Here is a 17,826-nt window from a genome sequence, read left to right as displayed (position 1 = left end):
CATGAAAATTCCTATTTTACAAAATTCCTAGAATTCTGCTTATTTTGGTTGGTTAGAGTGATGGGTCAGTGTTGAAGGACAGTTTAGGCCCAAAAACTTAGTAGAAACTTGCTGTGTCCTTTAGAAGAAAGATACTTATCTCTCATAAATGGAGATATTCATCATCTGCTGTCTTCAGTTTGAGTCTAGATTAGAAATTCCTAAGCAAGAGGAAAGCCCATTTTCAATATTCTGTCACACATGGATCACTAATGTAGCTCACTAGCATTTCTCCCTGTCTCTGCTTTCTTCCCCTGTAATCTTCCTGTTTATCGATTTCAAAGGGGCTTTTTATTGTGATAGTAATAAAGCTACACAATTAACTCATACCATGTACCAAACACACCATGGTTATTGGGGACTCCATAAGCTCACAGTTTATATGCTAATTTATCTTTCATTATTATTGGATGTGAAAATTCATTAATTGAATTATTCTCTCATATATGTTCCAGCCTGATTCCCATCTCTTAACTTTTGCTTATACATCCCTTCCTCTTACTCACCAATTCAAGTTCACTTCCACTTCCCCCATGAAATCTCCCTTGTATATAGCCTACTCTACAATGATCTTTGCTTACTGTGATTTTATACTAGTAGCCTGAACTACACACTCAAACACGTGATTTCATATTGCTCTATAACATTTTACTTATTTTATTTATATATGTTGTGTCCCTATTACTATCACTTTAGAACATGGGTTTTTTTCCTTTAATTTTTTTTTTTTGCTTACTACATTTTATATTAAGTATCACAGTAGATAAAAATATTCAAAGACCTGACTTGAGTGCAAAGAATTAACATTTTCATCACATTACATTTGTTTAGTCCTTTAGTAAAAGTGTCCTGGCCATTTTGATAACTATATTCTGGAATAGTATTGAAGAACTTAACTGTTACATAATGATTGACAAAAATGATTAAAATGAATAGAAAAAAGACCTGTGTAAACATGATCAGGGGAATCCAGAGCTATTTGATTTATATATTTGTTTTAATTTTAATTAAAAATTAATTAAAAATTTTAAAAGATATCAATCTATAAAAATGTAGATTGATATATCAAGGTATATTAAGATTTTTTTCTTTTGCCTAAACAAGAGCATTATGACAAAAATGATGAAAATATTAGAATGAATTGTTAAAGAGTGCCAGGGAGAACCCTGAGTCTTCATAAAAATTCTAACTGACCTCTATCATTTTGATATTCACCTATATATAAATAGGTAGTAAAGAATTGATATTCCCATACTCCTTTCTAGCTTCATTTCTGTTTTGTAGTTCTTTACATGACAGTTGGAAGTGATAATGATACTGGTGGTAATCACAACAGTAGGTCATAATAGAAATAGAATATCAATTCTATTAACCATATGACAGAATTAAAGGAAATGGCTCCAACTAGAAAGTCTGAACATTTGGTGAGTTTAGGTACCAAAAAGTGTATAGAGAGGGTGGCTTTTATCAGAAACTTCATTAAGATATCTTACGTTTCAATCCCTACTGCTCTGGGGGCTAAATAAACAAATCTACCAAAAAAAGACTCATTCAAAGGTTTTCAGTCAGTTTATGTTTATGTACGTCTGTGTACAGCCTTTACTGATCTGTATAAAAGAAGCATCAGCTTGTTTTCTCCAATATTTGACATTCATTCTTGTGGTTGAAGAATATTTCTTCTGTTTTACTCTTGTAGCAGTTTGGTATTATTTATGAATTCCAAAAATAGATATCGGATGTTTATAAACTGGTGTGTTCCTCTGGGCATATTAGATTGTATTAAATTCAGAGGTTTCACTTTTACTTGATTAAATAATGACTTAGGCTTTGATTGGGCCATGTCAGTAGTCCGCAAGGGGGTGGGGACTCACAGAGAAAACTACATGGCAGAGGAGAAAGGTGAAGTTTAAATGCTGGAGCCCTGGGAAGTAAATATACAAAGAAGCAGATACCTGAAGAAAGAGAAGAGTCTCCATTAGACACAGCAGAGGCCCTGGGAAGAGAGACTGTTCTCCTGATAGTTTATAGCTCGTCTTGTGGAGAGAGCAGAGGAGCTATGCCTGGAGAGAAACGAGCCTCAGGAGAGGGACAAGACTTATCCCAGTCTACAGCTTATATTGGAAGAAGCTGGGACCACAGAGCCTTAAGAGGAAGAGGAAGAGGAAGAGGAAGAGGAAGAGGAAGGCTGAACATTGACAGTCATCTTGTTCCAACACATGGCAACAGACTTTGGTGAGGGAAGTAACTTATGCTTTATAACCTCATAACCGCAAGTTTCCTCCCCAGATAAATACCCTTTATAAAAACCAACCAATTTCTGGTATTTTGAAACATCAGCACCCCTTTGGCTGATTAATACAACCCTTAAACATCAAAACAATCAATCTATTAATCCCATTGATCTTGGTGCAATTTTTCAGAGATGTCTTTCATTTTCATATCAGCAAGCAAAGGCTGTTCATTCAAATGAGAGATGTATAGGTGTCAAACCTTGTGTCTTTCTTGGGTTAATATTCTCTATCATCATCCCTAGGAACCCTATCATGGATTTCAAATTACATTTCTTTGAGCAACTCTGTGTCACATCTCTGGTCCTATCTAAGGGAAGGCAAAGGAGAAGGTGGTTAGAAGTAAGGATTAGGTGTGCCACCTATTCTAATTTCCACCCTATTTACCATGTCTCATTATTTGTTTCTTATCTTTGCTTATTAAACCACATATCTTCTGTTGATTTTCCTGCTTAGACACAAAGAACAATACTTCTTGGCGGTGAAGCAGAGCAAGGGACCTGTGTCATGTGTTATTCTCCCAAAAACTTAAATAATTTTGATTGATTCTCAAAATATATTATGATAGTACCATAAATGCACACATATACATTATAGATGTATGTATATATATTCTTTTACTGCAGCTTCTTAATTAGGAAGTTGCTGATAAAACAAACCTTTTGACCAATCTGGAAGATTAATTGAAAAGTAGGTGAGGCTGATAGCAGCAATGTTAAATGTTGGCTTTGCAGAAGTATTGATTCTTCTCTCTACTGCAGATCCCTTCAAATTGACTGGGTGACTCCAGGGAAACCAAATGGCATCATTCGTGGATACGATCTCTTACGGAAAACATGGCGTGCATGCCCTGAAACCCAGAAGTTAATGAAGGACCACAGAGGTGAGCTCTGCAAGGCAGTGAAGTGTCAGAAACCTGAAAATATCTGTGGACACATGTGCTATTCTCCTGAAGCTCAGGTAAATCTTTTCAAACTAGTCAGTGAAATATGTTTTTCTCACTAAACCAGGTAAAACCACTGGTTCTTAAACCATGGTTAATCATGATCAATATTTCCACTAGTCTATCATAAAGACCCTGTGGAGAAGAAAGGATGCTTATAAAAATCCTATCATCCTCATGAGCATTTTAGCCTTCTCATTTTTCATCATCTTCACAGGAAATATTAGTTTATTGGAAAGATGTGGAACCTCCCAAACTCATATTTGATTAAGTGACTTGAATTTTCTTTATAACAATCCATTTAGCTACATGTGGGTGTTTGTTTACAGGACACTGATGAGTTATTGTGAACAGGACATTTCATGGTTTATCAGAAATATTTTTAAATTATGGTCATTTGTAGACTAATGTTCATATTAGCTGCAGTTTAGGAATCAGATCAATAATACAACCAGACAGAGGAGTTTGTAAATGGCTTTTATTGACAAATGATGCAAAAAATCCTTAGTTTGGAAGTAAGATTTCATATAATGAAATAGTGTTCCTATTTGTCAACAACATCACATATTCAATGACTAAAGCTACATCTAAATTCATAAGATACACACTATCATTTTGCCGTGTATCTTATGAAAAGGATAGCGTAATTAAGAAAGTGAGTTATTGAAGCAATATGGATCAAAATAAAAATTGTTATGGCCAACACAGAGTTAGCAGTGGTTATCATCTACAAAGTGTCATACAGTTAACTAATAACTATACTTTTTTTGACACAGTCTCCAAAATTATCATTTTGCCTAAGTTTTATGTCATTTTTAGACCTTAAATGTGCACTGACTGATAAACATACTTTTATAAAATTAAATTAAATTTAGGATTTCTAAGGGGAAAAAACATTGGAATAAATTTGCCCTCTAAAAATGCTTCCCAAGAGAGAGATCAAAGTTAGAGATGCTTCGAACAAAATACAACATTCAGTCATTCAGTCCCTTTTTTTTTTTTTTTTTGCTTCTATTATTTTAATATATTTTATCCAACAAGGAGCTGACAACTTGGGAATAATTTTATAGGTGTATGAACTGAGGATTTAAAGTTCATCAAGTGAAGGAAAAAAATGTTTCACCAAAATAAAAATTTTTTTTAAATGATTCTTTTCAGAAACTATCACAGTTCTTTTCCTTTGTATGAAGAATTAGGTAATAGTTTCACTCCAAACTTTATGAGTGAAAGTAGACAAAGGAGGGTAAAGCTAGCGAAGCTAATGTCTCAGTTTGTTTAGTCTAAAACATCAAAAGCTAAATGCCCTTCATATTAAATTAAAATGCACCTGTCATGGGATGAAGAAAAGATTAGTTACATGTATTAGGCAGAAAATGCTTGTCTTAAGTTTCTATACATTCAGGCTAAATTATTTATAAACGTATTTCTACTTTCCTTTTTGCTGATTTCAGAAACTGTTTTTTGTAAGTTTTCAAGAAATTTAGTGCATCTTCACACCAACTAAATGATTATTTATTGAATATTCATAAATCCAACACTTTCCAAAATAACAAAAAGGCCTTGTCTGATTTTTAATTAAGAAATAATTAAGACCAGAAAAAAAAAAGACATGATCCACCATGCTAACCACAAGCACACAGATTGTCTTTTATGGAGGATAAATGTAAATTGAAATATGGGGGCAAGAAATCAAAAGTTAACCTTTACGAAACTGGTATGTTCAAACTTCTTGAAAAGAAACCATCACACTTCACTATTCTTAAAATACCAATGTTATAAACTATTAAAAAGATACAATTTTTAATGATACATTAAATAAAGTCACTTTCATTTTAAGGATTAAAAGCGTGGCACATATACTGTCTGGAAAAGAGAATAAAAGAAGGCAGTATCTCAAGAGGAAAAAAATGTTGGTAAATTTCTTCTTGGGGTTCAGTATGAATTTTTCCAGGGATGGAAAGTTAGGGGGAGGTAGAACAGGACTTTGATTGTGACTCTCAGAACTGCTAGGCTAAACTACTATAAACATTAGAGAGGCCCAAAGTACTTGCATGAACTTCCCCATGTGATCATAGCCATGATTCTTAGCCTGAACAGAGCCTCAGGCCTGGAGGAGCTTTTAAAACACAATTGCCGGGTCCCACCCCAGGGCTTCTGATTCAGTAGTTCTGGGGTGAGCCCCAAGAATTTGCAATTCTAAAATGTCCCCAGGTGATGCCTCTGTAGTTGGTCTAGGGAACCCACTTTGAGCAATTACAAAATTGCTTTTGGAAACAACCACAGAGCAGAAAAAGGCAGCCTTTTTGAAAAGTAGCCCCAGTCCCAGGAGCACGAGCTTTTGAAATGTCCATTTATGTTATCTCAGACAACCAACCTGAAGACTAAATTAAGAGATTAGGAAATACTCTGTTCACAGAGAGACCTCACAAGAGAAATGATTACAGGCAAATATCCCCTTTAGGTCCATGAACAATCTAAGCCAAAGTGTTTTAGAGGAAAGATGCGTGTTTTGTGTGATGGGAGAAGCCTGAGAGTAGCAGTGATAATCAAAGAGGAAATCCAGTTCTAATGGCCTCTCAGTAAATAAATAATTGAGGGATGAATCTAGAATAATTTCAAAACAGGATGATAAGAGTGAAGTTCTGGATAATTTTGCTGAAGGAAAAGACCCCCTGGGCATACATGTCCAGAAGCGTACAGGTTGTAGGCAGGCCTTTAATAAATGCTCTAAGATCACACCCCGATGGCAAGACTTTAGGTCAGGGCCAGAAACTTGAGGGGAGTACCTGCTGTTCTACCCGAAAGCAAAAATGATGGCATTCCCAGAGCCGAAATAAGCACACACAGAGGATGCAAGAGATTTTTTTGCTTACCTCTTAAAAATGGGACATAAGCAATTTAGAAATTTACTCTTCACAGACGCTGAAGTTAAGAATCAAACAATTTATCCATGGAATTCAACTAATTTTGAATCCTCCTTGCAAATAACTAAACACAACAAAGGAATGTCATTAATGACATTTGGTTTCGCAGGCCTACTTGAGGAGACACAGCAGTAGACTTAGAATTTAAGGGCTTAAGTTCTTTGCTTTTCGATAACTTTTGAAAAATGGATGAAGTAGTAAGTTAGTGGTTCTTTTGAAGTCTCAGAGATTCCACATTCTACTGTACCTGTGGTGAGCTTTGTTCAAATGTTGATGCAAGCTGAAAGTAGCAATAAACAGAAAGGAAGAAGGGAAACACACCTCTTAACCAGTGGTTGATTCTGCCTGCCACATGGGGTATCATGCTAATTATTGTAACTCATATATAGGTTCTGAGGCTACATTTCAGCAACTATTCAGTGTTTGATTTATATATATATACAATGTCAGTATCTCAGATCTGATGGGAGCATGCAAATAATTATTTGATTGTTCAAGCACATAATTTCTTCCATGGCTCCTGGAAAAAATACAGGCTTCAAAGGACTTTTCAAAATTAATTTCCATATAAATTTCCTTTTTTTAAAATATGGTCACCTATGCTCTGTGTGTATATTTTTATATATATATATATATATATAAGTTGGACTCTGTTGAGATTGCATTGTCTGAAGATTGGGTTCATAAATAAGTGATCACATAAATTATAAGAAAAATGCAATCTATTAAAAAAGTAGGATCAATGAGAGTCAGAGTTCCATAGCTGCTGTGTTTTCAAATTAAACAGTCATTACAATAAAAACATATATATGAAGGAAATTGTTCATTTACAATTCTAAGTCATCTTTACATTGGCAGCACAGATATTCAAAAGATAATTCATATTTATAGAGTATTATAATAGAGCACAAAGCAGAGTTGAAGGCTAACATAAAAGCTGCATAACATCGAATGTCATTTAAGAGAATCTAAGGATGCTGGGAAAATACATTTTTAAGACCTTTTAATTTTTGTCAGTGATATACTATGTTTGGTCTCAAATCAAAGCTTTATGAGAAAATGAATTACATCTCACATGATACGGTGGTATAAGACCCTTAATTAAACTGACATTCTTTAGAACTAATTCCCCACTTCCAGGTTTGCTGTCAGGGCGTTCTCTACAAGCCCCGGCCTGGGCACCTCTGTTGTGAAGACAAGTATATCCCATTTGCTCTGAATTCAACGGGAGTTTGTTGTGGTGGCCGAATTCAAGAGGCACAAGCAAATCATCAGTGCTGCTCTGGGTATTATGTTAGAATTCTCCCAGGTGAGGACCTTTTCCAGGTACTCTCAATAAGCTTGCCAACCTGAAAACGCCAGCGTGTGACTAATGTGAGCAAACTATTTCAAGCACCTCCCCATCAAAAATTGAATTATAGCTACTAATGCATGGCCAGTGGCCTGCTTTAAATACGATTTCAACTTTTGGCTTTGTTAAAATATAATATATTATATAACATATTATAATATAATATATAAAATATAAGGCTAAGCACAAGCCAGAGAGCAAGGGAAAACACAAGGGACTTAGTATCTAAATACATAAGGAAATATATCTGGAAACTCATTCCCTTTATTTTGTGGTTTTATTTTATCCATATGGATAAATATCTTCACCATCAAATCTGTGCATCTGTAAGCTCAACTTGCCACTTCCTCCACTTCTATTCTGAACTAGGTATGCATTGTTACTGGGTGGATTTAACCACAATTTCTATTTATTGAGAATTCTTGATCATAGTCAACATCCCCCATCTGACCTAGGCTGAACAGGGGAAAGAGAGATTGAGTAAAGGGTAGCAAGCAGGACTTTTTCCTTCTCTTCTTTTTCTGTGTATCAGCCAAAGGCACTGCATATCTCTCCAAATTTCAACTACACAAAACAATGTCCGTGACTATCACTGAGAATAATGAAAATAACAACTGGCATTTATGAAACATCAAGGCTCCGGCAGGCCCTGTATGAAAAGGTCTACATATGATATTTCATATAGTCTCCACAACTCTGGACGACGAGTAGCACAGCTCTGGTTTACAAATAAGGAGGCAGATTCAGAGCAGGTCAGTTACATACATGGATTCACACAGATTAGGATGGAAGAGCTGAAGTGACAATCCAGTCGTCCTTCTCTAAAACCCGTGCTTCTCTGAGAACTCTACTGCCCTTTTTTATTATTATTATTATTGAGGTACTGGCCCCAGGGACTAAACCCAAGACCTTGTGTGTGGGAAGCCAGCGTCAGCCCCTAAGCCACATGGGCTCCCCTGAGTTGGCGCCCTCATCTGTTTGCTTGTTTGCTTGTTGCTTGCTGTTTTGCTCATTGCGCAATTGTTGTTGGTGGTTTTTTTTTTTTGCTTGTTGTTTGCTTGTTGTCTGCTCATTGTTTTTGCTCGTCTGCTAGTTGTTTGTTTTCTTTAGGAAGCACTGGGAACTGAACCTGGGACCTCCGATGTAGGAGGCAGGCACTCAACTGCTTGAGCCATATCCGTTCCCCTACTGCCTTTGATATAACCAAAACATACAACAAGAATAATACATATTTCTTGAACAACTGTTCCAGACTTCTAAACATCTTCATGGGTGCCATTGTCAGTTACTGTTTATCCAAAAAAGTCATTGAGAATGCAAAATGTTTTCCTAACACCTAAACTTAATATCAACATCTTCTTTAAAGTGCCAAAAATGGAGATGGGAACAGGAGAAGAAAGTTAAAATTTTTGGCGGCCTTAAGAAAGCTGAATGCTTTGAGATATTTAGTTTAATGTGGGATTTATGCCAAACATCACATTAATTCAGGCATTAATTGTTCAATGTTCCTTGTGTTTAGTATAAATACATCCATGTGAGGTGTGTGAATGGATAAATTGTCTTTACCTAATGTCTCTTTTTTTAAGGCTGGAGCAAAAAGGGAAAGGGAAATGATAAAATACTGTGAAAGTTTATTCAAGGCAGAGAACCCCCATTCATCAAATTTTCCTTACAGTTAATAGAAAAACCCTGTTTTTTTAGCAGTGCTTTTATTTCTGATTCTCAAGTGAAAATGACTTTCATAATTGAATAATTCCTAATCAACCAGATTTTACAAGAAAGAAAATGCAATGTTGCTGGAAATAAGAATTTTGTAGAAAAGTGTTAACTTCCACATACTGCAGTTCACTGTGTTAGCAACTAAGCAAATATTTCCAAATGTTTTGTTCTCTCAAAAAAATTTACAATTTGGGAGTTTTAAACTATTTTTCAAATCTTCCCTCCCCTGCAAAAACATGTTTTAAAAATTATAATAAAATAGATGAGATAGAAATGTCCTATCATCAATTCTTATTACTCTTCACACTAATAGATTATATTAAGCTTTTATCTAAGTCTAGAGTAGAACTAAATATTAGAGTTTTCATTTCTGTCATATTACAATTTTTAATAAACTATGATGTGCACTTCTCAAACTGAAAAAAATATTCTCTACTTAAAATTGATGAAAAATACTTGACTTCATTAATCTGTTAAACTGCTGTTAGCTTTTCAGAGATTTTCTGGTCTCCTTTCTCAATCTCAACACAAAGTTTCAGATCTTGAACTAAGAGAAAAATCTACTTTTCTTCCATTTCAAAGTGAATTCTAACATTGTCCTGAATATTAACTAAAGCACCCATGCAGTAAACCTTAGGAGCCCACCGGTTGTTTATTGATATTATGCAAACCTTTTAATAACCAAGTTTAAAAGCAAAAGTTTAAATATCTGCATTATCTATGTATTGGCACATGTGCTAACTCAACCCTGAGGTATTTTAATTTCTATCAAACTGTTAAGGCTGCCCCACATTCAGATTCCTTTTAAGTAATTCATTTTGCACTGTATTAGAATGCCTACCATGGAGTCAAGAAGGAAATATGCAATCTCATGGAGTAATCAAAGAGAGGGTTTTGGTCTGATCATTAATCTCAATGTACCTAAATGAAGAGATTATATTGTGAACTCTATCTTCAGCAAATGGCCTTTGTTAACTAGTTTAATGCTGTTTACATCAGGAAAGAAAGCAGAGGGACCCCCAAACCATCTTGTGACTAAATGTAATTAAAATTTAATCTGTAGCCTGATGGTTCAAGGCTGAGACAAGTATACGCATTTTGATATTTATAGGTGAATCTGAAGTATTGATTAATAATATTTACTTCATGTTTTTCTCACTGCTTTCCTCCATGGCACCCCATAACAAAGAGCAGCAAAGCAAAAGATGCTCCTCATCCCCCACTACTTTTATTTTAAATATGCTAATAACCCCAAGCTAAATGTTAATGTGGGTCATTCTTTTATAAGAATAACAATTAACTGTTAAGACTGCATGGTAGCTTTTAGAGAGAAAATATTTTTCAAGCCTGGCCTGAAATAGATTCATTTCGAGAGGTTAATGAGGTGACTGATCTTTGTATCTTATGTCTAATAGCACTTTTTTTGAGGAAAAAAAATCAGTTTTATTTCTCATTGATATAATCTGCATTTCCTTTCATGAAGCCCTTTCTTCTGTCAGTGACTGAATAAGATTCTGAGGGAGTTAGGGAAATATGGTTAAAATATCTAAACCAATTAATATTTGTTATATTCAGAAGAGGTTCTTTTTTTCTAATTTTAGCTTTCCCCAAAATAGATGTGTATTCCATATTACACATAAGACCACCCTTGAACTAAGTGATATTTAATTATCTTGATGGTGCCCCAATACCATGTGGCACATAATGTTAAAAAGAAGTTTGCCAATGAGGGACACTCTCATCTGGCTGTGAAAGTTTAAGATATATGGCAAGTACATTTCGGACTAAATGGGACAATCTTTTCACCCGGAGTGATATAACAAATACAGTAATTTTACTGTTTATAGTAAGCTCATTTCTCCTTCATTGGCCTTTTGGTATCATCATCATGTAAAATTTACTAAGTTTCCTTCTACTTCTACATAACGTATTGTAGAATCCTTTCAAAAACCAATTGATTAAGCCACTTGTCCCCTGTATTTTAGGAATGTATCTCTTGATAGAAAACTGGGTATGCTTTGGCTCACTCCTGGATATTTGCCCTGGAGCAATGAAAACTTGGGGTTACACAAAAAAATTGTACATGATTGTTTATGGCAGCTTTAGCCATAATTACCAAAAATTGGAAACAAGTCAAAAGTTGGTCAATGAGTGACTGGACAAACTATGGTACATCCACACAAAAGAATCCTACCCAACAATAAAAAGGAGTCAACTCTTGATACACACCAAAAAGGTATGCTGAATAAAAGAAACCAGTCTCAAAAGGTTACAAATTTTAAGATTCCATTTGTATGACATACTTGAAAAGACAAACTAGAGTGATGGAGAACAACAGTTCAATGGTTGCTAGTGGTAAGGCATGGGCAGAGAGTGTACATAGGGACTGCACGAGGAAGTTTGGGGGGGTGATGAAACTCTTTTGCATCCTGATTATATTCATGTATTAAAATTCATTCAGCTGTGTATATACAAAAAAACTCAATTTTACTGAATGATTTTTTTAAAATAAATTAAACAATAAGAGGAGGCCTTGGAATTCTATTTACATTTTACAAATAGGGAAAATGAGACATAGGGATATGGGCAAATCACCCAGATCATCAAGACTGGGATTTCCACAATTAAATACTGGCTGGAACACAACAGAAAAGCAAGTTGATTCAAGAGATGGTGAAGAGGGAAGCAGACTTGGCTCAACGGATAGAGCATCCGCTTACTACATGGGAGGTCCACGGTTCAAACCCTGGGCCTCCTTGACCCATGCGGAGCTGGCCCACATGCAGTGCTGATGTGCGCAAGGAGTGCCGTGCCATGCAGGGGTGTCCCCAGCATAGGGGAGCCCCATGTGCAAGGAGTGCGCCCTGTAAGGAGAACCGCCCAGGGTGAAAAAAAGTTCAGCCTATCCAGCAGTGGTGCTACACACACCGAGAGCTGATGCAGCAAGATGATGCAACGAAAAGAGACACAGATTCCTGGAGCTGCTGACAATAGAAGCAGACACAGAAGAACACACAGCAAATGGACACAGAGAGCAGACAACTTGGGGGGGGAGGGGAAGGGGAGAGAAATAAATAAAAATAAATCTTAAAAAAAAAGAGAGAGAGAGGGTAAAGAAAGACAAAAGCATTGTTTGGGAGGTATTTGAAGTTCCTTCTATGGGATATCTCTAGGAAGAACTGATGGAAAGGTGGTAGGGTTGGAGAGAGTGTAGCCCCAGTAGCAATTAGACATGAAGACTTCTGTTTCTGCAATTGCATGGAAATTCTTCCCTTTTGTGTTAAGGGTAATTGTGGACAGACTAGAGCAGCTGCTTTCACAGAAAGATGTCATTCTATGAGAATTTGTCCTTTCTTTTCTTTCTTTTTTTTTTAGTGTTTTTTTTTAAATTCTGTCTCTCTGGCTAAGGCAGAGTAAGTGTTCTCTCAGTGTCCCCCTTTTCCTTACAACACTGACAGGTGTCTTTGTGTAGACTAGACATAGAGATGTCCTTGTTCTCAGGTTTATCTAATTGATTAATCTGAAAAGCTATTAATTTGGTCTGATTTTTTTTGTTCTTTTTTACTGAGCCAAAGTATCTTGAAAGAGCTTAGCAGATAGCCTGCTATCCACTTTTCCGTTTTCTGGAAGGTTGTGATATCTTCTTTACCCGTATTGAGATGAATATTTCTGGAAAGTAGAAGTTAAACTGTCTCTGAAATCAGGCATAGTTTATATTTTCCCTGTTTATGGAATTAGGTTTTTGACAATGAATTTGAACAGGAAAAACCACAGTGATAGCTTATAAGAGTTTGTGTCATATTTTATTTTATTTTATTTTTTTAAGATTTATTTTTTATTTATTTCTCTCCCCTTCCCCGTCCCCCCCCAGGCTGTCTGCTTTCTGGTCCATTTGCTGCATGTTCTTCTGTGACCACTTCTATCCTTATCAGCGGCATGGGAATCTGTGTTTCTTTTTGTTGTGTCATCTTGCTGTGTCAGCTCTCTGTGTGTGCGGTGCCATTCCTGGGCAGACTGCACTTTCTTTCGCACTGGGTGGCTCTCCTTATGGGGTGCACTCCTTGCGCGTGGGGCTCTCCTACGCGGGGGACACCCCTGCGTGGCACAGCACTCCTTGCATGTGTCAGCACTGCGCATGGGCCAGCTCCACACGGGTCAAGGATGCCCAACATTTGAACTGTGGACCTCCCATGTGTTAGACGGATGCCCTATCCATTGGGCCAAGTCTGCTTCCCTGTGTCATACCTTATATTATGTTTATATCTATCTGTGATTAAAATATTGTCCCTAACATTTTATATCATTTTGGTAAGCAATTAATCTAGCTTTTACTGACCAAGTGTTAATACCTCTAGATCTCATGAGGAGATGAACAAATTGATAGAGATCAGGGAGTCCAGGACTGTGTATTTCTAAGGCAATCCTAAATTCTTCAGTAAATTTGTGCCTTCTCTTAAGAAGGTTTGGAAAGTCATTAATTAGATGATGCAACTATGATCTGGACCAACCTGTAAAAATTATGAGATCCACCATGTTGATAACCATACCCACCTACCTTAGGAGACAAAATGAAGGTACCTTGCCCCAGGAGAGAGAGATGTTTAGGGAAGGGTTGTGGAGGAAGCAGATGAGAGTCTTTTGAAGATGCAGGAAGAAAAGGAGCTGAGTAAGGGGGTGAAGGAAGTTGAGGTTCAGTGAGCCTGGAGGAAGGACAACCCAGAGTTGAGTCATGAGAGGGAAAGGAGAATTTAAGTTTGGATTTTAGATCTTCCAAGTTTTATGTCTTTTTTAAGGTATCCTTAAGGAGGGCAATTTGAGAATTTTTGTTTCAGAAATTTCCTGTCTTATAGAGACCTTTTCACACAAATTTTTAAAAGAATCCTGGTCATTGAATATTTAGAATATCTGAATTTATTGATCCTAAGGCACAGTGTGAAAATTATCTCATTCTAACCCCAAATTCTGCAGAAGTGGCCCAGGAAGTTCAAAATTTCACTGGTAAGATCATGCCAGAGCTTCAAATGGTTAATGCTATTGGCACCATAACTATAAGCCCATAATCAAATGATGAAAGCAACCAAATAACCAGCCTCTAAGATTCACATTTTTCAGCACTAGCTCCGCATCTCATCTGTGTAAACCCTGATCTAGTTTCAGGAATGGTTGGTCACAGATGAGTCTTCTAAAAGGAAGGTATGCCCTTGTATGGGCAATTTGAGTTTTTACCAAGAGGGGTGGAAAGCAACAATGAGAGACAGGTTTGTACAACAGACAGTGAGGAGGAATAGCTGCCAGGCACAAGACATGCAAGGACCACAGTAGAAAATTTTCCATTCTTCAGAGTCTCCCACAATTTTCTCATCTATAAAGTAGGGATATAATTTCCTATGTCACTGGGTTATTGTGAGGTTTAAGTATGATGAACATGTAAAGCATTTAGATCGGGGTCTGGCACATAATAAGCATGCAACACATGTTAGCAATTATTAGTGTATGTGACATTGATGAATAGCAATTTCTCCAGGCATATTTTTGTTATTTTAAAGCAGAGTTTCTCTAAATAGCCAACCTGAGAATTATTTACCAGATTTCCACAAAATGAGAAGTGTGTACCAGAATGTATATTAATGCATTGCTTCCTTCATTGAGAAAGTCTAGCTTTAAAAATAATTTCAGCTGAACTAATCAGGTGTAGAGTGAGGTAGCTGATGTTCATTCTGGTTGAAGCTTCTTATACCAGTCCACAGAATGTGCTTTCAGGAGCAAAGGCTAAAGGATGTGTTTATCTTTGGTTTTGAGGGGAATTCTATAAAGGTATTGGCTCTGAATTTAGGATTCTAGACAATTTATACCATTTTCCTCTGGATAGAATAGCCATTTTTTCTTAGAAATCTTAAAAATGCCCACTTCCTTCCCCTTAACCTTGAGGTAGAATGACCGAAAGACCTGCTTTTAAGGTATTTCTCTACCAATAGGATGCTGACTCTCTTCACTATATCTATGGCTTATTACTCAATATTTATTCCGTTTCTTTTTCGTTTGTTTTAATTTTGTTGCTCTTGTTGTTTTATTTATTATTCCAGGTTTCTACAAGCCCTCCTTTTTATGCAGCTAAATTCAGGCCAGAATCTCTTGTGAAGGGGAATGTGGGAGCCACAGCGTTAGTGAAACGCAGCACCTGACGTGGCAGAGTACCAGGTGCTGCTGAAGACAGTGCCTGTGCCTTTGCTCACTTGATGGATTTTCTCCATTGGCAGTGTTATTTGGTCAAATAAATTTTGTTTGGTTAAAAACATTATGGTCATAGATAATATAAATTCATCAATAGTTGGTTTTGAATCCACTTCTACATTCAAAAAAACAAATGTACTAAATCCATTTTTAAGAGTATTCCCAGACAATTTTTTATAATGTCACTTAATCCATGTCACCAGGCCTAATGTGCTCTGTTTTTAGAGAATCCAAGAGGAAACAGGCAATGTAAACTTATCTCTAGAGTGGCGTGTGTGGATATGAGCGTACAGATACGTTTATCCATCATTAATGCAAATATTTTGTAATTATTATGAGATTTCACAACCCTAGTATGAACATATTCTTTCTAGAAATTCTGTCAGGGAGTTGGGATCTGCAAGATGATTGCAATAAAACTTACTTCTGTGCCATAACAGATTTTTTAATTCATGCAATAATGGTTATTGTCCTAAATTGACAGGTGAAGTATGCTGTCCAGATGAACAGCACAATCGGGTATCTGTTGGCATGGGCGACTCCTGCTGTGGCAGAATGCCTTACTCCACCTCAGGAAACCAGATTTGCTGTGCTGGGAGGCTTCATGATGGCCATGGCCAGCAGTGCTGTGGCGGACAGATTGTGAGCAAGGATTTAGAGTGCTGTGGTGGAGAAGAGGAGGGCATGATGTACATTCACCTTCCAGGTAAGGGGCCCCTGTCAACTGTTCAGTAGATGAAGGAACTGAGAAGCAGAGAGGGTGAGAAATTTGTCCTAGATGTGAAACAAGTAAGTGTCTGAAGCTAGTGTAATGATATGTAATGTAACAATTAGCTACAGAGTGTATAACAAATAAAAAAATTAATCTCACACTTTTGATGTGCATCTGATGCATTTCATAAAAACTTACAAATCAAAATTCTTTCCAGGGAATGGCCATGGCTCAAGTGGTTGAGTGCCCGCCTCCCACACAGGAGGTCCCAGATTCAGTTTCCGGTATCTCCTGAAAAAACAAAAACAAACAACAAGCAAAATACACATACACAAAAACCAACTCAGTGGAGCCAATGTGGCTCAGCGGTTGAGCACCATCAGATTCCCACATATGAAGTCCCAGATTCAATCCCTGGCCCCAGGACCTAAAAAAAAAAAAACAAGAAAAAAATAGCCAAAAAAAAAAAAAATTCTTTCCACTTGCAAAGTATCATGGCAAAACAAAACAAAACAAAACACACATGAATGCTTTGGTTCTTGATCAAGCAAATATTAATAACATACAAAATTATTATCGTGATATGGTGTCATAATCATTTTCCTCCCTTATTCTTTTGTAACTATGAAACTAACAGTAATATTAGTAGCAGTTATTATCATTGATTGACTACTATCAGGCACTGTGCCAAATGATTTATACATATTACTTCATTAATCTTTACAACACTTTTACAAGATAAATGCTATTATCCACATGCTGCAAATGAGGCAACTAAGGCACAGAGATTACAAACTTGCCCAAGAAGGCGTAGCTGGTCAGAACCTTATACAATTTGGGGTGCTCTTTCCAAGAAAAAAAATACAAAATTATGAAAACAAAACAAGATATAAACATGAATGAATATTTATTTGGTGTGGAAAAATAAATTGCAAAAATCGCAAATTAAAAAACTAGCAAATCCCACTAACATTAAAAAATAGATGTTTTTATTATAAAATGCTTGATATCCTTTATACTTTTATCCCCAACTTTTATAGCTTATAATCTCTATCACCTCTTCATATGACAATGGCTTTATACTTTCAACTATGGAGAGAAAAAAAGAGAAGATTCAGTATTTCTTCACACATGATTAGTTAAATTTGCATTTTAAAATTTTTATTCTGTAAAGTTTAGAAACATGGCTTTAAGCATCACTGCTCATTATTGGAATGTCATGTAAATGTTTAGGATTATTACCAAATTTGTAAAAATCTCTACCAATTGACTTTCTGAAAGATTTCAGGGCATTTCAAGTTTTTCTTGTCCTAAAGTGATTTGCAGTGACTTGTCTTAAATATTCATTGAATTGATAGCACCATTAACCATTTTTTCATGGCTGTCTTTTTGTGTGACTGAATTTGAGTTGTATGTTAAGATAGGTGTATTTCAGGTGAAATTAGGAAGAAGTATAAATTTTTCCAATGTATTTATGAGTTACTCCATAATTTATATTATCAAACAATCAAATAGCTTATGCATTGCTTCAATTCTAAATCTATCACTTTCTTTTAAGAGTTTGCTGCTTTTGGTGTGATCTGTAATTTATCTTGTTAAAATTCTCTTCTTGATATCAG

General features: G+C 36.1%; 1 protein-coding gene across 1 annotated transcript in view; it reads left to right on the top strand.

Moving 5' to 3' along the window:
- The window catches only part of USH2A (usherin), an 838,570-nt gene that overhangs the window by 650,646 nt on the left and 170,098 nt on the right, over nucleotides 1-17,826 (top strand). The window contains exons 47-49 of the mRNA XM_058275221.2: nucleotides 3,089-3,287; nucleotides 7,335-7,503; nucleotides 15,980-16,201. Coding sequence (XP_058131204.1) covers nucleotides 3,089-3,287; nucleotides 7,335-7,503; nucleotides 15,980-16,201 — 590 coding nt within the window. The remainder of the gene's footprint in view (nucleotides 1-3,088; nucleotides 3,288-7,334; nucleotides 7,504-15,979; nucleotides 16,202-17,826) is intronic.

Source organism: Dasypus novemcinctus, chromosome 13 (genome assembly GCF_030445035.2).
Source record: "Dasypus novemcinctus isolate mDasNov1 chromosome 13, mDasNov1.1.hap2, whole genome shotgun sequence".
NCBI classification, from domain to species: Eukaryota; Metazoa; Chordata; class Mammalia; order Cingulata; family Dasypodidae; genus Dasypus; species Dasypus novemcinctus.
The sequence above is the reverse complement of the archived record's forward strand: the minus strand, read 5'-3'. Positions and strand labels throughout refer to the sequence as shown.